The 22,366-nt window shown below is 46.5% G+C and overlaps 3 protein-coding genes across 4 annotated transcripts in view; 2 read left to right on the top strand and 1 right to left on the bottom strand.

Moving 5' to 3' along the window:
* The window catches only part of LOC121291685 (class I histocompatibility antigen, F10 alpha chain-like), a 256,969-nt gene that overhangs the window by 141,449 nt on the left and 93,154 nt on the right, over positions 1 to 22,366 (top strand). The gene's annotated exons all lie outside the window — the stretch shown is intronic.
* LOC121291682 (zinc-binding protein A33-like) lies at positions 4,443 to 18,804 on the bottom strand. Its single transcript, XM_041213172.1, has 7 exons — positions 18,704 to 18,804; positions 13,526 to 13,811; positions 13,197 to 13,292; positions 12,339 to 12,569; positions 7,765 to 7,787; positions 6,980 to 7,089; positions 4,443 to 5,286 (listed from the first exon to the last, which is right to left on the bottom strand). Exons 1-7 carry the CDS (start codon positions 18,802 to 18,804, stop codon positions 4,742 to 4,744), a joined length of 1,392 nt encoding a protein of 463 aa, XP_041069106.1. The 3' UTR covers positions 4,443 to 4,741.
* The window catches only part of LOC121291684 (E3 ubiquitin-protein ligase BRE1A-like), a 34,035-nt gene continuing 30,970 nt past the window's right edge, over positions 19,302 to 22,366 (top strand). Inside the window, exons 1-4 of the mRNA XM_041213175.1 lie at positions 19,302 to 19,486; positions 20,258 to 20,477; positions 21,343 to 21,510; positions 21,974 to 22,133. Of these exons, the coding sequence (XP_041069109.1) occupies positions 20,322 to 20,477; positions 21,343 to 21,510; positions 21,974 to 22,133 (484 nt within the window). The 5' untranslated portion in view covers positions 19,302 to 19,486; positions 20,258 to 20,321. The remainder of the gene's footprint in view (positions 19,487 to 20,257; positions 20,478 to 21,342; positions 21,511 to 21,973; positions 22,134 to 22,366) is intronic.

Here is a 22,366-nt window from a genome sequence, read left to right as displayed (position 1 = left end):
TTAGATTAAAAGGAAGAAGTTTATAATATTGCAAAGAATGGTTGCAAGTCTTTGGATTGGGAATGTTTTGGAATCCAAAAGGACCATCAAAAAGCTGATAAAAAAAATACCAGTGCAAAATAGCCAGGAAGAACAAATTGCAAGAGCTTTAAAAGGAAGAGAGTAGCTAAAGTAAATGTTGGTCCCTTAGAAGGAAAGGAAGGATAAAAATTATCATGGGGAATGAAGAAATGGCAGAGGCATTGAATAAATATTGTGTCTGTCTTCACAGCAGAAGACACCAGCTACACATCAGAAATAAATGGTAACCTAGGTGCTAAAGAGAGTGAAGAATTAAGGAAATTAATATCAGTAGATAAAAAGTACCAGAAAAGCTAAAGGGACTAAAATCAGATCCCCACCCCAAAGTAACTGAAGGCCTTTATTCTAGAGTTCAAAGAGATATATCTGAAGAGGAAATGGATGTGCTGGCTATGATTTTGCAAAATTCTCTAGATTCAGGAATTGTCCCAGCAGATTGGAAGTTAGCAAAAGTAACACTGCTTATTCAAGAAATGGAGATTGGTATGGTGGGGGTGGATGGTGAAAGAGCAGTGGAAACCTGGAACTACAGGTCAATTAGCCCGACAGCCATTTTGAAAGTGCTGGAGTCAATTAAGGAAAATAACAAAGCATTTAGAAAGTCATAGTATGATCAGACAAAGTCAACGTTGTTTTAAAAAGGGAAATTCTATTTAACAGATTGATCAGAGTTTTGGAGGATGTAATTAGTAGGGTAGATAGAAGGCAAATAGTATATGTAGTCTAACTGGATGTCCAAAAGGCATTTGATAAGTTGCCACACATAAAAAATAAGGTTAACAGGCAAGATAAGGGCCAATGGATTTGGGGGTAACATTAGTATGGATAGAGAATTGGTTAACAGACAAAAAGCAAAGGGTAGGCATAAATGGGGCATTTAAGCTGGCAGACTATAACTAGTGGAATGCCACAAGACTCAGTGTTGGGGCCTCAACAATTTATAATCCCTATTAATGACTTAGACAAGAGACAGGTACATAATTCTAAAACTTTCTAACAATACAAAGCTAGGTAGAAATATAAGCTGTGAGGAGGATACAGAGGCTACAGAATGATTGACAGGTTAAGTTAGTGGGCAACAAGGTGGCAACAAAATGGCAGGTGTAGTATAATATTTGGAAGTGAGTGGTTATTCCCTTGGTCATAGGAAGAGAAAAGCAGAATATTTTTGAAAGATGTGAAACTTCTAAATGATGACATTCAGAGAGACTCGTACTAGGAACCCAAAGCGAGCATGCGCAAACAGCGAGCAATTAAGAAGACAAATGACGTGTTATCCTTTCTTGCAAGTGGATTGGGGCACAGCAATAAAGAAGTCTTGTCACAGGGCATTAGCAAGACTCCAGATTGTCCAGCACTCAATTGGACAGCACTTGCTGAACACCATAAAGTAAGCCAATAGCAACACAAACGACCAACTTAAGAGCATGCAGCATGGCCCATTTATGTTTGCTAAATACAACACAGAAACCCATTCTCTGCAATGAGAAGGAATATTCAAGATAAAAACAAAAAAACTGCGGATGCTGGAAATCCAAAACAAAAACAGAATTACCTGGAAAAACTCAGCAGGTCTGGCAGCATCGGCGGAGAAGAAAAGAGTTGACGTTTCGAGTCCTCATGACCCTTCGACAGAACTTGAGTTCGAGTCCAGGAAAGAGCTGAAATATAAGCTGGTTTAAGGTGTGTGTGTGGGGGGCGGAGAGATAGAGAGACAGAGAGGGGGAGGGGGTTGGTGTGGTTGTAGCGACAAACAAGCAGTGATAGAAGCAGATCATCAAAAGATGTCAACAACAATAGTACAATAGAACACATAGGTGTTAAAGTTAAAGTTGGTGATATTATCTAAACGAATGTGCTAATTAAGAATGGATGGTAGGGCACTCAAGGTATAGCTCTAGTGGGTTTTTTTTTTATATAATGGAAATAGGTGGGAAAAGGAAAATCTTTATAATTTATTGGGAAAAAAAAAAGAAGGGGGAAACAGAAAGGGGGTGGGGATGGGGGAGGGGACTCACGACCTAAAGTTGTTGAATTCAATATTCAGTCCGGAAGGCTGTAAAGTCCCTAGTCGGAAGATGAGGTGTTGTTCCTCCAGTTTGCGTTGGGCTTCACTGGAACAATGCAGCAAGCCAAGGACAGACATGTGGGCAAGAGAGCAGGGTGGAGTGTTAAAATGGCAAGCGACAGGGAGGTTTGGGTCATTCTTGCGGACAGACCGCAGGTGTTCTGCAAAGCGGTCGCCCAGTTTACGTTTGGTCTCTCCAATGTAGAGGAGACCACATTGGGAGCAACGAATGCAGTAGACTAAGTTGGGGGAAATGCAAGTGAAATGCTGCTTCACTTGAAAGGAGTGTTTGGGTCCTTGGACGGTGAGGAGAGACGGTGCTGCTTCATGCTCTCGTCAGGACTTGGAAAAATTTATTAATTTTGCTTCCAATCTCCACCCCTCCATCATTTTCACGTGGTCCATCTCTGACACTTCCCTTCCCTTCCTTGACCTCTCTGTCTCAATCTCTGGTGATAGACTGTCCACCAATATCCATTACAAACCCACCGACGCCCACAGCTATCTCGACTACAGCTCCTCACACCCCACTTCCTGTAAGGACTCCATCCCATTCTCTCAGTTCCTTCGCCTCCGTCGCATCTGTTCCGATGATGCTACATTCAAAAACAGTTCCTCTGACATGTCCTCCTTCTTCCTTAACCGAGGTTTTCCACCCACGGTCGTTGACAGGGCCCTCAACCGTGTCCGGCCCATCTCCCGCGCATCCGCCCTCACTCCTTCTCCTCCCTCCCAGAAACATGATAGGGTCCCCCTTGTCCTCACTTATCACCCCACCAGCCTCCGCATTCAAAGGATCATCCTCCGCCATTTCCGCCAACTCCAGCATGATGCCACTACCAAACACATCTTCCCTTCACCCCCCCTATCGGCATTCCGTAGGGATCGCTCCCTCCGGGACACCCTGGTCCACTCCTCCATCACCCCCTACTCCTCAACCCCCTCCTATGGCACAACCCCTTGCCCACGCAAAAGATGCAACACCTGCCCCTTCACTTCCTCTCTCCTCACCGTCCAAGGACCCAAACACTCCTTTCAAGTGAAGCAGCATTTCACTTGCATTTCCCCCAACTTAGTCTACTGCATTCGTTGCTCCCAATGTGGTCTCCTCTACATTGGAGAGACCAAACGTAAACTGGGCGACCGCTTTGCAGAACACCTGCGGTCTGTCCGCAAGAATGACCCAAACCTCCCTGTCGCTTGCCATTTTAACACTCCACCCTGCTCTCTTGCCCACATGTCTGTCCTTGGCTTGCTGCATTGTTCCAGTGAAGCCCAACGCAAACTGGAGGAACAACACCTCATCTTCCGACTAGGGACTTTACAGCCTTCCGGACTGAATATTGAATTCAACAACTTTAGGTCGTGAGTCCCCTCCCCCATCCCCACCCCCTTTCTGTTTCCCCCCTTTTTTTTTCCCAATAAATTATAAAGATTTTCCTTTTCCCACCTATTTCCATTATATAAAAAAAAACCCACTAGAGCTATACCTTGAGTGCCCTACCATCCATTCTTAATTAGCACATTCGTTTAGATAATATCACCAACTTTAACACCTATGTGTTCTATTGTACTATTGTTGTTGACATCTTTTGATGATCTGCTTCTATCACTGCTTGTTTGTCGCTACAACCACACCAACCCCCTCCACCTCTCTGTCTCTCTATCTCTCTGCCCCCCACACACACACCTTAAACCAGCTTATATTTCAGCTCTTTCCTGGACTCGAACTCAAGTTCTGTCGAAGGGTCATGAGGACTCGAAACGTCAACTCTTTTCTTCTCCGCCGATGCTGCCAGACCTGCTGAGTTTTTCCAGGTAATTCTGTTTTTGTGAAGGAATATTCAATCCTTATGTTTTTTTTTTTAATTAGTTCTGTTACTTTTTCAATGGCAATGCCTCAGCCAGAGTCAACAGGCCAAGCAATCAGCACCCTTTTTCCTATAGTATACAGTTGTGATCATTTGAAATTTGGCATTCTTGCATTTATCCTGAGTGCAAGATTAAAAGCTTCTGCATCATGCCCTTTTTTTTTAAGCAATATTCAACCTAAAATTTGTGAAGTGAGGTTATGTGTAAAACTGCATATAGTGCAGTTACAGACAATAGAGCAGGATTGCAGATGCTGTTTCACTGGGAACTGAGTAATTCACCTTGGTTATAGTCTTTTGATTCACAGTTCTCAGTAACTGGACTGTGATAGTTGAGCAGAGGGGTTGAGACATGAGTGGGGCGAGGGGGGAGTGGGTGGTGGTGTTACGGAGATGAAAGAGAAAACATGAGAAAGAAGCAATTTTGCTTTTTGACAAAGATGAAATTTATTAATCTTACATTTCATTGTAGAAAAGATGTGCATTCCTCTAACAGATATACTGAAACATCAGCCCTGGAAACCGAGTGGACAGGGAGTGTGGATTGCATGGACAGTAGAAGTTTGGTGAATACACATTCCCTCACCCACTGGACTCGCTAGCGATTGAACAATGCAGATTAGGGTGATTCTATTAATTCATTCTTCCCAGTAATGAGTATTTTTACTCATAGAAACCTAGTCATGAGCAGCCAGAGCTGAATCAATCTTTAAGGACACAGTCAACTTAAGGAAACTACCACAAGAGGAGCACCATTGTCTCCAGTGTCATTCAAACAGGGGCAAAAGTAAGGGAACATTCTCTCGGTAAATGTCTCTGTGAAAGTGTAGAGATGAGACAAGTCAGCAGCATCATAAAAGGACACTTGGCCTCCCTCATAGTCCAGGTAAACACCAACCTGGCTGGGTTTCTTCCCCAGAGCCAGCGGGGTGACTGTCGGGGAGGTTAGAGCACAGTACTGCTCCCCATTGCTTAGCGACAGTGCCAGGTATCCATTCTCGGGCTTCAAGGCGATATCTCCCTTCCTATTGATGGACTCTCTGGCCACACCCAGGTCCCATTTGGACTTGCCGCTCACCTCAACCTCCCAGTAGTGCCTCCCCACCGTGAAGCCTTCAGCAGCCAGGACGGAGACGCACACGTCGAACCTGGCCGGGCTGTCAGGGAGCAGCTGCTTGGTATCAATGGCAGTCACGCTGGTCAGGTCCTCAGTCAGCAGCAGCCAAGGGTTTGCTGTTCGAGGGTCCAGGGTCAGGGCGGCTGGAACTGCAGAACAAAGTCCATGGGTTACTGGAGTTCTCGGTCATCAGTGGATGATCAAGAAGGTGGGGGAAAGGAAGCAAGTCAGTTTTCCCTTCACTAGAGCAGACCTTGTCCAGTTTAATTGAGACGTGGGCAGGTTGGGATGGAAAAAAGATAATAGATCAAATATTTGCATCATTTTCCTGCCATCAAAGAAGGCAATTTTGGAAGCCGTTTAAGAGGATGTTAAAAAATTCATATTGTTAAAACAGATCATTAAAAAAAAAGTTGCTCAGAAATGACCAAATTGTTGTGACCCAATTCACCGAGAACAGGTAGAAGAACAGCAACCCCACCAAAATCTGCACCACTTCAACTGGGCAAAAAGCATTGACCAATCACCTTTGCTGCCATTCTTGGTTACCAAAGTCACTGCTTCATGCTTCTTTCAGTGCAGACATGGGATTTGGAGCGAGTTGAATACAGCTGGCTAAGCAGGTGCCTTGGGTAAGTTACACAACCACATCACCCGAACCAAAATCAGCTCAGCTACAGATAACCCCCTCAACCAAGATGTTTTTGGTTTAAGCAATAGACTTTTTTTCTGCTGATTGTGTCTCGTCATCTTCTCCCCCTTGCCACGCTTCTGTGGAGCTCAGGGCCCTCTTCTGGACAGTGTTGTGATTAAGTAACCAGCAGGCGATAGAGATTTAAATCAGATCTTGTGTACTCACACCTGGGTGTGGCCACAGGACACACACCCACCCCCACACCCCTGCCTCAAAGGAATGCATGGGCTCATTTTTTTGAGACTAGAATCACAGCTTTGGGGACAAACCATCCACTGAGTGTAGGGGGCAAATTGCATTAGCACAAACTAAGCAATAGGGAATGTGTTTCAAATGCTATGAAGTGTAAAACATGATGAAAATCAAATTCCTTACAACTTCACACATACAAGTACCATCAGACCATATTCATTATTTACCCCTCCCACTGTTCCCACTCCAAACTAGTCCAAATCTCACACCCTCCACCCAGCTCACTAACCTAGCCTCGAATGGCGACAGCTTGTGTGTTGAACTACAGACTCTGCATCTGCAAGTGAATTCTATAGATAACTAGCCAAAAAAAATGGAATAATTTACAATTCAGAGGCTGGGTGTTAGATTACCCCTGTTGACCTGCATGGTAAAGTGGAATACCATGTACCTTTAAGAGAATGCAAGTGTACTAACCATGTGACAATACTGACCAATGTACAGCGCAGGCGACTGGTTAACTAAGTCTAGACCTGTAGCTGGTTGTGGGAGTATGCAAGGATTTAGTACTCTGCCTTCTGTTGCAATGAACAGTTTGTTCTTAGATAAAAGCAAAATACTGCTGAGGCTGGAAATCTGAAACAGAAACAGAAAATGCTGGAAAAACTCAGCAGGTCTGACAGCATCTGTGGAGAGAGAAAAACAAAAAGTTAACGTTTTTCATTAACTTTGCTTTTCTCTCTCCACAGATGCTGTCAGACCTGTGGAGTTTTTCCAGCATTTTCTGTTTTTGTTACAGTTTGTTCTTAAGTCTGTCTCTCTCCATTATTGATAGTGAGCATCAACTAACAAAGGTATGTGAAGGCATGTGATTCGCATTTATTTGACCAGTGAACTCAGACTCAAAAACCTGGCTCCAGGATCACTGGTGGGGGCAATGCCATTCATTCATTTACCTGGATGGACGATTTTCTTCATTTCCCTCCACAGTTTGTACTGTAAAGGGCCTCTGTATATCCCCAGGCACATATTCCCCAACAGAGTAGTGGGTGTCTCTTCAGAAAACCTGCCAACATTAATATCAGTTAGGAAGTACATGAGGAGAAGAACAACAACCAAGTTAGAGCAGGAGAAGGGGCTACATCCCCTTCAGCCCACCCAGTCATTCAATATGATCATGGCTGACCCGAACTCGACTTTTCTATGCAATCCCCATACACCGCAGCCATTAGATTCCCAAAATCTATATTTCAGCCTTGAATACACACAAACGACTGTTCTGTGGGGTAGAGAATTCCAATGACTTACAACGGTCTGAATGAAGAAACTGAAGTGGTTAACCCCTTGTCCAGAGGCTGTGACCGAGTTCTATACTCCACATTGAAGGAGAACAGCCTGTCTCTACCCTGTCACATCCCCCTCATTCAACAGGATTGAGGCCAGCTCATCACTCCTCAGCGGCTAACCCTCTCCTACCAGAAACTAATCTAGTCAACTCTTTCTCCACCTGCCCCCGTTGTTACACAAATAGGTCTTTCGGCATGGAGACCAAAGCTGCATACAGCGGTCAAGTGTGGTCTCACCAAAGCCCTGCATAATTACAACAAGGCTTGCTACTCTAAGCACCTGCAAAAGGCAAAATTTTGTATTACACGAGTTAGCACTACAGGATTCAGGGTAGAGAACACAGTGGGATTTGGAATGGCTACATCAGCAATAGTCCATTACTGGTAATACATACCTGTCCCTCCAAGAATTAACCTCCTTGAAGAGAAAACAGAAACAAAATTAGCTTGTTACTGCAACTAGCTGGAACATAAAAAGGACACAAGTGAATTAAACTGAGCGAGATCAAAAGTTGGGATAGTGCATTTTCGATCTACATTCATTATACCTTGGCTAACCATTCATGAATGTATGCAATGAATATTAAATATATCAATTGTATTGAAGCACTTCAGAGTGCAACATAATGTATGTCGATAACTTAAATACCATTGCACTGTTTGTATTGACCATATTGAAATGACTGTAATATTCATTGATTGTATTGAATCACCTCATGATCCATGTGTAAAAATTGAAATGACTGCCTTTGTGATGGCCATTTAGAAATGTTTTGTAATGTTCTCAGGTATTATGAATAAAAGTATATTTTTCCAAATAAAAATTCGCAATGGATTATCACTACACTGAAGTTTCACTTCTGGTTTGGTGTAATATTATTCCACTTTAGATCAAGTCCTCTTTGTACAGTTAAGAAAGAATATTGTTACAATCTCAGTAGGGAAGATGAATTTGAACACCCAGTGATTAACTGAAAGAGCCACACCACAAGATTTCACATTTTTAAAATGGAAACAAACTTTACTGTATACAAGTTAGACAAAGCTAGCACTAAAGTAAGACAAACTACGGTCATAAATCTACTTTTTACCCCCCACCACTTTCCCACCCCCTCCCAGAGTTCCCTTCTCCTTTACAATATCTTGAAGATCCCTTAATTTGCTCTGGGACCAACCCACAATGTGCAACAGCTCCCTGGAATGTACTTTGATTTCTCCTCAATGTTCCAGCTATTCCTCAAATTATGATCTTACAGGGAGGACCCTTCCACTAGGCAGCTAAGTAATGCTTCAACTTTCCTTCAAGACCTTCCAACTGTGGACTCCTCAGCTCAAGCAGGGAACGCCCTTTGTTCCTGATGGCCCTCCATGCTCGCGGCCCTGACTTTGAGCGTACCCAGACTGCTTTTACCAGTCTGCTCCCGCAGCTGCCCATTCAAAGCTAAAGCAGCTGCCTGAGAGTAAACAGAAATTAAACAAAGGAGCTTCTCCATGGCAATGTGGCCTGCTTTGCAATGCTCCAAAGCAATTTTACCTTGAAAACAGACTTTCCATTTTATGAGCCTCATGAATAATTGATATCACTAATGGATGTTTTGCCTCTCTCCAGACTTGCTGGGTCCAAAAAACCCTTTGCTTTTCGATTTTGATCTGGGTCAATATTAAATTGCTCACCAGAATAACTGTACACGTGATGTCTCTACCAAAACTCAAAAAAAGTAGTTCAACTATTGTTTAAGATTCTCCCACCACCAACTCTGGCCTTATTGAACACACAGGTTACCTTTTAACTCTTAAGATAAAAGCAAAATACTGTGGATGCTGGAAATCTAGAACAAAACCACCTGGAAAAACTCAGCAAGTCTGACAGCATGACTCTTCCGGACTCAAAACGTCAACTGTATCCCTCTCCGCAGATGCTGTCAGACCTGCTGAGTTTTTCCAGGTATTTTTATTTTTTGTTACCTTTTAACTGATTCACATTTACATCAGATGTTTACCAGCTTCCCCTACCAACTATATCCATTTAAGAAAAATCCAATTCCTAAACTAAATGGTTAATCGCGAAACACAAAATGGGGAGCAAGCTCGAAAACATTGCGAACCAATGCACTTGCTCTTTGCTATTCCACTGCTGAATACGCCTGCCCTGCATGGGAAAGATCTACTCATGCTAAGGTGGATGCCGTTTTGAATGCAAACTGCCAACTTATCACAGGTTGTTTAAAACCAACAAACACCAACAGCCTATATATTCTGGCGGGTATCACTCCCCCGATATAAGAAGAACGGTAGCCAATGAGAAAGAAAGAGCGACTCCGTCAAACATCAGATGAGAGGCACCCTCTACATGGTCATACACCTACACCCAGCCACCTAAAGTCAAGGAAGAGCTTTATGAACAGTGTTGTTCCATTACAATCAACCCCATCTGAAGCCCACATCGTTTTGTGGAAAGAGCGGCTCGCCAGTCTTGAACAACCCCCAGTGATGGAAATTCTATTGGATGAAAGCCTTCCCCCAGGAGCTAATTGTAACTGGGCAACCTGGAAGTGCCTTAACAGACTTAGGACTGGTGTAGGTCATTCAAAGGTGTCACTAAGCAAATGGGGATATACAACCATCCCGACAACTTGTGAATGTGGAACTGAGCCACAGAATATGCAACATCTCCTGCAATGCCTATCACTAGAAGAACCCTGCACTGTTGCAGATCTTGCCGAATTCAAAAACAAGGTGCAAAAATGGGTCCAGTTCTGACTGGTCCATGTATAGACTGTCTGTGGACACGATAAGATGATCTTGAAAACATACAAATTCTAAAACTAGATTTATTGCAACACCATGGGCACATGAAAAGAAATCATATTCTGGATTTGGAAAAAAGATTGGATGAGTGTGTCACTGGCAAGGCCAGCATTTATTGCTCTTGGGAAGGTGGTGAGCTGCCTTGTTGAATTGCTGCAATCCACATGGTTTTGGTACACCAACAGTGCCATTAGGCAGGGGGATCCAGGATTTGACCCAGTAAGTGAAGGAACAGCGATATAGTTCTAAGTCAGAATAATGTGCGACTTGCAGATGGTTTCCCAGGCATCTGCAGGCCTAGTCCATCCAGGTGGTATAGGTCCCAGGATCTGGTTAGATTTCCAGGATCAGCACAAAGCTGCTTTGTGCACATGAATGGTCAGATTGGCAGCTCAGCTCCCAGTCAGATATGGGACTCGTGATGGGGAATCAGGGAAAGGTGGTAAGCAGTCCAGTGTTGAAGGTTTGCTTGCTGCCAGAGGTGATACATTCATTCAGCAGGGCTAAGCTCTCTCACCCCTCATTCAGCAGGGCTAAGCCAAGCTCTCTCACTCCAGTACGATAATTAAAATCACACCACAAAAGATTCTATTATACCATTGTATGCTGAAGTTATGCTAAACATCTAAAATGCTAATTAAGCCCCAGGCACTGTATGTGTGTCCAATTCTGGGCACCACACGCTAGGAAGGAGCTGAAGGGTTTGCTGACTGCACAGGACAGATTTACAAGAGTAGTTCCAGGGATGAGTTCATTACAGTTACATGGAGAGACCAGAGAAGCTGGGGTTATTCTCCTTAGAGCAAGAAGCCCGAAAAGAAATTTAACTGAGGCACTGAACCATGAACAGTAAATCAAGAGAATCTGTTTCCATTGGCTAAAGGACTGAACTGGACCAGCCATATAAATACTGTGGCTACTAGAGCAGGTCAAAGACTGGGGATCCTGCGGTGAGAACTCACCTCCCCAATGTCTGTCCACTATCTACAAGGCACAAGTTAGGAATGTGATGGAATACTCTGCACTTGCCTGGATGAGAGCAGCTCCAGCAACACAAGAAGCTTGACACGGTCCAGGACAAAGCAACCCACTTGATTGGCACTCTAACCACAAACATTCACTCCCCCCCACCACCAAGGCACAGTGGCAGCAGTGTATATCATCTACAAGATGCACTGTAGGAACTCACCAAGGCATCTTAGAAGTACCTTCCAAACCCACGACCACAACCACCTAGAAGGACAAGAGCTGCAGATACATGGGAACACCACCACCTGCAAGCTCCCCTCAAAGTCGCTCATCATCCTGACTTGGATATATATCACCATTTCCTCCTCTGTCGCTAGGACAAAATCCTGGAACTCCCTCCCTAACAGCACTGCGGGTGTACCTACACCATATGGACTGCAGAGGTTCAAGAAGGCAGCTCAACACCACTTTCTCAAGGTCAATTAGGGATGGGCAAGAAATGCTGTCCTAGCCAGCGATGCCCACATCCCATAAATGATTTTTTTTTTTTTTTTAAGTATTTCACACTGTTGCAATTTTTAAAGGACATTTGGTAAGCGAGTTAATTAATCTGGATGAGATGAAAGTGCATTCTCAGCTTCCTCTGCTTCTCCTCTCCCCATCCATCAGCTCTCAGGGTTCAGGTGGATTTATTCTGCAATTATTGATATAATAAAGATTTTTTTTTAAAAATGTATAGATTGACAATATTTTGATAAAGTGCATGGTCAATTAGTTTTGCAAAATTAAAAGGAGTCAATGGCTGCATCAATAGGTAATTGGTTGAGGGATTAAAAGCAGAGTAGTGCTATTTTTCAGTTTGGAGGTCAAGATACACAGTGGTATCTGCCAGAGTCTCTATTACGAACCTATATTCATGACTGGTAATTGACTCTACAAAGCATTGTTTCAAAGTTTACCAATAACAGGGACGGATGAAATTCACTGCAAAGAAGTGCAAGTGTAAAGCCACAAATTTTGGCAGCACAACATGAACCCAGAAAAACTAATGGACGTCAGCAACAGAAACCCTGGCTAAGGTTAGAAGCCAAATTGTAGAATGTCCACAATCCCCATGATGGTAAGTCTCTGTGATGGGACTGATAGCTTCCAGAGTCAAACGGAGGAAGGAGGAGAAAAGCAAAGCGTGTACCTTAAGGGAGGTCAGGTCACCTCGCTCCAGTTTGGCCTCCATGTTAGTGATGTCCAGCTCAGTAGAGAAGAGTATTCCACGGACTTTTGACACATTCCTTCCCATTCCTGCCAAGTTGCTTTCCACCTCAGCTTCCAGTTTTTCTATCAACTGTTGCTCTTGCTCATTGAGGAACTGGTGCAGCTCAGCAAACTGCTGTGCAACATGGCAAATCAGATTACAGCCCATTTCCTTAAGGAAAGAGGATCAAACATGCACACGGACTTTAGAATTCAACAGGACCGACAAGAGAGATAAGTTCCTTCCAGTCAAGGCAGGCAATTAAAAATCTAGAAGTCCTTCGATATTCTCAGCATTTTCCACACCAAACGGTTATGTTGTCTCAAGGCCAATTGGTTGCCTCTCTGTTGAGTGGGTCTTGAACCCAAAACCTTTCTAGATGACCCGAGTACTGAGGGAGGACCATAACGTTAGAGGAGCAGAACTGAGGGAGTGCTGCGCAGTCTTTTGCCTAAGATATCAAACCAAGGCTCTGTCTGCTCTCTCAGGTAGGTGTTAAAGATCCATTAGTAGTATTGAAAAGAGCAGGGAGCCCTCCCAATGCCCCAGTCAACCACCTTCCTTCAGCGTCAGAAACAAAGTAGTGGTTCATTCCTTTGCTTGACCAGCACTGTTCAAAATGGCTACCACATCAAAGGAAGACTTGCATTTATATGACATTTTCTGCAGGCTCGGGACATCCCAAAGCACAAAGCGCTGTCACAGTTGTCACGGAGCCATTAGCCTGAGTAACAGGCACACCACGTGACTGCAGAATGCAAATGCAAACTTGAGCAGGGGTAGGTCTGGCCAACTTACTTTAGTTTGTGCAATCTCGAGTCCTTGTTTCTGCAGCACTTCTTTCAAAGAGACCACCTTCTGGTTTAGTGAGTTTAAGGAAGCGACTCCTTTGTTCTACAGGGGAGACAGGAAGGAAGTGTAATGAGCTGTGCGATACCTGGGCACAAGACTAAATTATGGAAAGCTGTTAAATAGGAGAGAAAGCAGAACTCCCACCACAATAAATTCTGCAGAAGGGAGACAGGAGGTCCCAGTGCACCTTCATGCACTGAGAGTTATACATCTGCTACTTCACCTTTCCAACATTCCCCCATCACCATTCTCCCCTTTGAGGGGAGATCCCATACCTTACATGTTGTGAGGAATTCACTTCGCTCCCTAAATTTGTGCTGCTGGTGAAGCTTTGAGTCCCTGCACACCGAGCAGATGTACATCCCGTCTGTCTCACAGATAAGGTTCAGTTTTTCTTGGTGCTCTTGGCACAGACATCTCTCCTCCTCATCCACCTCTTGCGGGCTGGTCAGCCTGCGAATCTTATCCGCCACATTCCTCAATACACGGTTGGGCTGGAGGGTCAGCTCTGCAGTGTACTTGCCACACTGGGGACAACAGAGAGAGCCCCCCTGATCCTTCCTGTAGGACACAATGCAGGAATGGCAGAAATTGCGGTCACAGTCCACAAGGACAGGATCAACAAATAACCCAAGGCAAAGAGGACAGATGAGAGATTCGCCATAACTCCCAGTCTCTGCACTGAAAGCCATAAAACAATCAATCCTGACTCTAGACAGTAAGTAACATCAACCCAACAGCTCTTACCCTCATCTTAAAAGACTGTGCACTCACAGCAAAGGAATAAATTAGGTTCATTCCTTCCACCTGAATCTGTTCTACTGGCTCGTTCCATCTAATTGAGTTTAATTCATTCCCCAGTGCTGCAAAGTTGGGCTGCCTAGTAAAGCAGTTCCAGGAACTGACTCCAACAATGATTGACAGATGTAGCAACTTCCCCTTCATCTTGTCAGTACCTTGGACTGGAACTTCTTGAATCAACCCAAACCAATCTCTCCAGCACAGAAGCAAAATACAACATACAAGTGTTCCCTCCCTGAGATACAATTGGACCTGACAAACTAAAATGAGGTTGATGATGTGCAGATGGGATTTCGAAAGGCATTTTGACAATTTCCACGTGACAGATTTGATTACAAAATTAAAGCTGATGGGATTGAAGCTTGGATAAAAACACATTTCCCCAAGAACAGAAAGCAGAGGAGAGTGGTGGACAGTGTTTTTCAGATTGGAGTGAAGTATACAGTAGTGTTCCTCATGGGTCAGCCTGAGGGCCACTGGTCTTTTTGATCTACTTGAATGACCTCAGATTGGTTATACACGGCATAGTTTCAAAGTTTAAAAATGATACACTGTAGTAAGCAATAATGTAGTATTGAGATAAAAAATGAAATATTGCGGATGCTGGAAATCAGAAACAAAAGCAGAAAATGCTGGAAAAACTCAGCATCTAGCAGCATCTGAGTTAACGTTTCAAGTCCGTATGACCTTCTTCAACGTAGTACTGATGTCAGAGGGGGCATTGGTAAACTATTGAAATGGGCAGACTCATGGCAGATGAAAGTTAACACAGAGGAGTACGGAGTGATACATTTTGGTAGGAAGAATGAGGAGAGGCAATATAAACAAATGGCACGATTTTAAAGTAGGTTCAAGAACTGGGCCCATATGAACACCAATCTTTGAAGGTGGCAGGACAAGTTGAAAAGACTGTTGGGATACGAAAGCAAGGAAGTTATGCCAACCTTAATAGAACACCGCTTTGTATTCAGCTGGAGCATTGTGTCTAATTCTGGACACCAAACTCTAGGAAGAATTTAAGTGCCTTGGAGAGGGCACAGAGGCAATTTATGGGAATGGCGCCAGGGATGAGGGAGTTATGTAGAGAAATTGGACAAGCTGGGGTTATTCTTCTTAGAAAAGAGAAGGTTAAGAGGAGAATTTAATTCAGGTCTTAAAGATCATGAAACGTTTTGATAAAGTAAACAAGGAGACACTGTTTCCACTAGCAGGAGGGTCAGTAACCAGAGATCACGGATTCAGGTGATTGGTAAAAGAGTCAGAAACGATATGAGAAGTATTTTTTTTAAGCACAGTCGGCTATTTTGATACAGAATATCTGCCAAAATATGGTGGAAGCAGAATCAATAGGAACACTGAAAAGAGCATTGGATAAATGTTGCAGGGGAAGTTAGGGAAAGAGCAGGAAAGTAATGATTAATTGGATAGCTCAACCAAAGTGCTAACACAAGTATGATGGGCTCAATGGCCTCCTGCTGTGCTGCTTCATTTTGAGTTTAACCCCCCTCTGGATCTTATTGTCTATTCTCTTAAATCTGTGTCCTCTGGTTATCAACACTGTTGCAATTGAGATCTGTTGCATCTGCCTGTGAGCGCAAACAGGACCTTGGTTAAAAAAACTCATCTGAAAAGAAACAGCCCAGACATTGCAGCATTTCCTCAGTACTGCACCTCCAGCAGTGCAGTGCTCCCTCTCACTACTGCCTCATTACCAGAGCAGCACTCCCTCAGCACAGAGCCTCGAGTAATGCAGAGTTCTCTCAGTACTGCCCATATTGCAGTGCAGCGCTCATTCAGAGTAACCCCTCTGACAGTGCAGCACTCACTTGTTGCTGAGTCTCTGAGTGAAACATGCTCTCTAAAAGCGCATCAATTCCTACCTTGTCTCAAACAGTGCAGCTCTTCCTCAGTGCTCCCTTGGTACTGCCCTTGTAACAGTGCAGCACTCCCTTTGTACTGACCCTATGAAAGTGTAGCAAGCATTCAGTTACAGACCCTCTGGGAGTGCAGCGTTCTCTTAGCACCTTCCCTATAACACTGCAGCATTCCCTCATTGCTGAACGTCTGACAATGAAACACTATTCATGCTACCTCTCAAACATTGTAGAACTCCCTCAGTATTGACACCCTGACAGTGCAGCGCTCCCTCAGTACTGTTGCTCTGATGGTGCTGGACTCCCTTAGTATGACGCTCTGGGAGTGCAGTTCTTTCAATACTGCACCACTCCCTCATTGCTGACCCTCTGACAATGAAACAATATTCATGCTACCTCTCTAACAGTGCAACACTCCCTCAGTACTGGCCCTCTGACAGTGCAGCACTCCCTCAGTACTGACCCCCTGACAGTGCAGCATTCCCTCAGTACTGACCCTCTGACAGTGCAGCACTCCCTCAGTACTGACCCTCTGACAATGCAGCACGTCCTCAGTACTGACCCCCTGACAGTGCAGCACTCCCTCAGTACTGATCCCCTGACAGTGCAGCACTCCCTCAGTACTGACCCCCTGACAGTGCAGCACTCCCTCAGTACTGACCCTCTGACAGTGCAGCACTCCCTCAGTACTGACCCTCTGACAGTGCAACACTCCCTCAGTACTGACCCCCTGACAGTACAGCACTCCCTCAGTACTGACCCCCTGACAGTGCAGCACTCCCTCAGTACTGACCCCCTGACAGTGCAGCACTCCCTCAGTACTGACCCCCTGACAGTGCAGCATTCCCTCAGTACTGACCCTCTGATAGAGCAACACTGCCTCAGTACTGACCCTCTGACAGTGCAGCACTCCCTCAGTATTGACCCCCTGATGGTGCAGCACTCCCTCAGTACTGACCCTCTGGCAGTGCAGCGCTCCCTCAGTACTGACCCTCTGACAGTGCAGCACTCCCTCAGTACTGACCCTCTGACAGTGCAGCACTCCCTCAGTACTGACCCCCTGACAGTGCAGCATTCCCTCAGTACTGACCCTCTGACAGTGCAGCACTCCCTCAGTACTGACCCCCTGACAGTGCAGCACTCCCTCAGTACTGACCCTCTGACAATGCAGCACACCCTCAGTACTGACCCCCTGACAGTGCAGCACTCCCTCAGTACTGACCCTCTGACAGTGCAGCACTCCCTCAGTACTGACGCTCTGACACTGCAGCACTCCCTCAGTACTGACGCTCTGACAGTGCAACACTCCCTCAGTACTGACCCCCTGACAGTGCAGCACTCCCTCAGTACTGACCCTCTGACAGTGCAGCACTCCCTCAGTACTGACCCTGACAGTGCAGCACTCCCTCAGTACTGACTGTCTGACAGTGCAGCACTTCCTCAGTACTGACCCTGACAGTGCAGCACTCCCTTAGTACTGACTGTCTGACAGTGCAGCACTCCCTCAGTACTGACCCTCTGACAGTGCAGACCTCCCTCAGTACTGACCCCCTGATAGTGCAGCACTCCCTCAGTACTGACCCCCTGACAGTGCAGCCCTCCCTCAGTACTGACCCCCTGACAGTGCAGCACTCCCTCAGTACTGACCCTGACAGTGCAGCACTCCCTCAGTACTGACTGTCTGACAGTGCAGCACTCCCTCAGTACTGACCCTGACAGTGCAGCACTCCCTTAGTACTGACTGTCTGACAGTGCAGCACTCCCTCAGTACTGACCCTGACAGTGCAGCACTCCCTTAGTACTGACCCCCTGATAGTGCAGCACTCCCTCAGTACTGACCCCCTGACAGTGCAGCCCTCCCTCAGTACTGACCCCTGACAGTGCAGCACTCCCTCAGTACTGACCCTGACAGTGCAGCACTCCCTCAGTACTGACCCTCTGACAGTGCAGACCTCCCTCAGTACTGACCCCCTGATAGTGCAGCACTCCCTCAGTACTGACCCCCTGACAGTGCAGCCCTCCCTCAGTACTGACCCCCTGATAGTGCAGCACTCCCTCAGTACTGACCCCCTGACAGTGCAGCCCTCCCTCAGTACTGACCCCCTGATAGTGCAGCACTCCCTCAGTACTGACCCCCTGACAGTGCAGCACTCCCTCAGTACTGACCCTCTGACAGTGCAGACCTCCCTCAGTACTGACCCCCTGATAGTGCAGCACTCCCTCAGTACTGACCCCCTGACAGTGCAGACCTCCCTCAGTACTGACCCCCTGATAGTGCAGCACTCCCTCAGTACTGACCCCCTGATAGTGCAGCACTCCCTCAGTACTGACCCCCTGATAGTGCAGCACGCCCTCAGTACTGACCCCCTGATAGTGCAGCACGCCCTCAGTACTGACCCCCTGACTGTCCATTACCGAATAGGGAGGGAGTGGGGCAAATGGAAGGGTGATGGTCTCCATTATAAGCTTATTAAAATAAAACATAAATATATAAATAATCGTTAATAACAATACATGGACACAAAAAGAGTTTTGGCAACTGCAGCATTTTGTTTCTTTTTCAAGAACAAGTTTATTTCTCGCTAAGCAGCTGAGAGGACGGAGAAATCGAACCAGTGGAGGTGGAGGAGAGATTGCGGCTGCTCCTCCCCCCTCCTGTGCTGCAGGGGCCGCTCTGAAATTCCTCATGCCCCATTGTCAGCCGTTCCGCTTAGGATGGCCTCTCGAATTTTCGCTGTCATCTCCTTGGCCCCTCCCGGGTGGTCCTCCGGATGTCACCTCTTGTTTCTTTCCCCGCCGATCCTTGTCACATTGCTCCCCGCTGTAACTCCGAATAACGCAACGACAGCCGCCCTGCTCGTGCGGACCGTGAAACGCATGCGCAGGATGCCAATGACGTCATTACACGGCGCCGCCGCCCCCCCCCCCCCCGGCCAGCTACCGGTGTCAGTAGGAGAAAACGCAGCTGTGATTATTGGAGCGGTGCCATGCTTTGGTCCAGGCGGTGCAGACTGACTCTGTCGCTCTCTGTGACGTCGAAGGAGCAACAGAAGCGACTGCGCATGCCCAAGGTTGTCAGCCTTCCTTCCGGTCCTTCGATTGTTGTCTCCTGCTCTTCACCAAGTACCGAACAAGGAGCAGGAGTAGGCCATTCGGCCCCTCCAGCCTGTTTCGCCATTTGATAAGATCATGGCTGATCTGATAGTGACCTGAAATCTGCATCCCACCTACCCCCATAACCTATCACCCCGCCCCCTTGCTTATCAAGAACCTGTCCACCTCTGCCTTAAAATATTCAGTTCCTGCTTCAGGACGAGAGTTCCAAAGACTCGACCTTCTGAGTGAAAACATTTCACCTTAATTCTAAACAGTGACCCCCCCTAGTTTTAGATTCTCCCACAAGAGGAATCGTCCCCTCCACATCCACCCTGTCAAGACCCTGCCGCTGCTGCCACCCGCCCGCCCTCCCTTGCCCTGGATTGAGGAGCCGTCTCACTCCTGGATTTGAGGCCAAACCAGAAACTGGAGATGCAGCGAATGGAGCCAAATCCTCTCAGAGAGGTGGGGGACTGGAGCCTGGAGCAGAGAAATCGGTCCACCCGTCCCTGAAAAAGGGGAAATATTTACAGGGTTATGGGCGAGGTGGGGGGAGAGGGGATTAATGGGATTGAATCTTTCAAAGAGCCGGCGCAGCCTGGATGGGCTGAAAGGATGCCCCCTGTGTCTCTGCCATTTACTGATAGGCACAGATTGAGGGAAGATCTTGTGGAGGGAGATCAGTTGGGCCCGAATGGCCTGTTTCTGTGGCTGTAAATACTGTGTGATGCCCACTATAGCTGAATATCTCTGACGGTTAGAGGGGGAGGGTGGGTGCCGCAGGGAGAGGAGATTCGGGGTTTTCCTTGAATTTTAACCCAGAACCTTCTGACTCAGACTAGTGTCTCACCCAGTGAACTGCAGCTGACGCTGATGGGGGTTGCTGTAAACATCAGAACTAGGGTGTGATCAGTATCAGATAACCTCTAATAAATTGAATTAGGAATTCAGGAGAAACTTCTTCACCCGGGGAGTGGTGAGACTGTGGAGCTCGCTACCACAGGGAATGGGTGAGGTGAATCATGTTAATGCATTTAAGGGATGATTGGATAAAGAGATGAGGGAGAAAGGATTAGAAGGATATGTCAATGGGGTGAGATGAAGAGGGGTGGAAGAGGCTCATGTGGAGCATAAACACCAGCATGGAGTTGTTGGGTCAAATGGCCTGCTCCTGTGCTGCGGCGTCTAATTCTATTAAAACAACTGTAATGATTTGCTTTCTCGTCTGCCTTTCAGTGACGGTCCCAAAAACCCCTGGGGAGCTCAGTCTTCCCTGGACAGCTTCTTCACAAGCCCCGTCATGAAGGAGAGAGAGATGCCGGGTGTTGGCAGTAAGCGTCCTGCAGCAGAGGCTCCGTCCACGGGGCCTCCTGAAAAGTCAGCCAACCTGGAGGAGACTGCCGGGAGTTCGGGTGCCAAGGTGGAGACCATCAAGCTGGGGAGTGACACCTCCACGGTAAGTGCTGTTCTGTGCATCGTAGAAACTCAACAGTGCAGGAGGAGGCCATTCAGCCAGCTCTTTGCAAGAGAATTTGTGCTCAGCACGGAATGGGATATGGTAGCGTAGCTGTTATGTTACTGAACTAGTAACCCAGAGGCTTGGACTAATGGTCCAAATCCCACTGCGGATTGCTGTAAAGAAAGCCCATCTGGTTCACTAATGTCCTTTAGGGAGGGAAATCTGCCATCCTTACCTGGTCTGGCCTATGTGTGACTCCAAACACACAGCAACGTGGTTGAATCTTAACTGCCGTCTGAAATGGCCTAATAAGTCACTCAGTGATACAAAAAGGTGACTCATCGCCGCCTTCTCAAGGACAATGAATGCTGAACGTATTGGTGACTCCAATTAGTCCCACTCCCCCTGCTCTTTCCCCATAACTTGATTTTTTCCACTTCAAGTATTTATCCAATTCCCCTTTTGAAAGTTTTTATTCAATCTGCTTCATCCACCCTTTCAGGCAGTGCATTACAGAGCGCAAAAACTTACTGTACAAAAAAACTGTTTCTTCAACTTCCCCTCTTTTGCCTTCTTTTGCCAGTTATCTTCAATCTGTGTCCACTGGTTACTGACCCTCCTGCCACTGGAACCAGTTTCACCTTATTTACTCAATCCGAACACCATTAGTCTCTGAAAGACAGCAGAACTCAACCCTGAGCTCATTCCCACATCACATGTGAGATCAGGTGAACTCAACTCAGGCTGCAGATGGAGCCTGTGTCTTTACTGCTCTGTGTGTTTTTAGAGGAGATCCTCTCCCGTAAGCCCCAGGACCTGTGGTCACTGCTAACCTGGTGTTACCCCTTTAACTCTCTGGCAGGAGGAGCTTGACATCCGGACTCTCCAGACTAAAAACCGGAAGCTTGCTGAGGTGATCGATCAGCGACAGAGCATTGAGGATGAGCTGAGGGAGCAAATCGAGAAGCTGGTGAAACGGCAAGCGACAGACGATGCCAACCTCCTCATCCTGAACCGCTACTGGTGCCAGGTACAGTGGGCGCTGCCCCTCTGCTAGTATCCCATCAAACATTCATGGGATAGGCGCAGACTGGGGTTAGAGATAGAGTAAAGGTTCCCCTATACTGTCCCCATCAAACATTCCCAGAGCAGGTACAGCACGGGTTAGATACAGAGTAAAGCTCCCTCTACACTGGTCCATCAAACACTCCCAGGACAGGTACAGCATGGGGTTAGATACAGAGTAAATCTCCCTCTACACTGTCCCCATCAAACACTCCCAGGACAGGTACAGCACGGGGTTAGATAAAGAGTAAAGCTCCCTCTACACTGTTCCCATCAAACACTCCCAGGACAGATACAGCAGAAGGTTAGATAAAGAGTAATTCTCCCTCTACTGCTCCCGCTGTGTCCTATCGGATTTGCGCCTGGAGTGGTGAGAGGTCAGCCAGTGACTCCCAGCCTCGGTGCTAACCTGGAACTTGCTCCTACAGTTTGATGAGAATGTGCGGATTATCTTGCGGCGTTGGGATCTGGAGCAGGAACAAGAGAGCCGGGATGTGCTGCCTGAGAAGAAGATGCTGGTCGTGTCTGATCCAGAGCCAGATTCTGACAGCAACCAAGAGCGGGAACGCCGGGAGGAGAGAGAGAAAGGTAATCCATGGAGAACTGTAGATCCCAAACTGTTATGAGAGGTGCCTCTAGCTGCCTGGGACCGAAGTTCTGGAAATCCCTCTCGATAGCTCCCTCACTCCCACTGTCTCATTCTCTCCCTGCCTCTGTCTCTCTTCCACCCCTTATCCACCCCTTATCTTCCTGTCTCTCTCTCTTTGTGTCTCTCCCTATCTCTCTCTCTCTCCCCCTATCTCTCTCTGCATCTGTCTATC

This window comes from Carcharodon carcharias, chromosome 19 (assembly GCF_017639515.1).
Source record: "Carcharodon carcharias isolate sCarCar2 chromosome 19, sCarCar2.pri, whole genome shotgun sequence".
Lineage (NCBI taxonomy): Eukaryota > Metazoa > Chordata > Chondrichthyes > Lamniformes > Lamnidae > Carcharodon > Carcharodon carcharias.
Note: the sequence above shows the minus strand (reverse complement) of the source record. Positions and strands in the feature narration are given on the sequence as shown.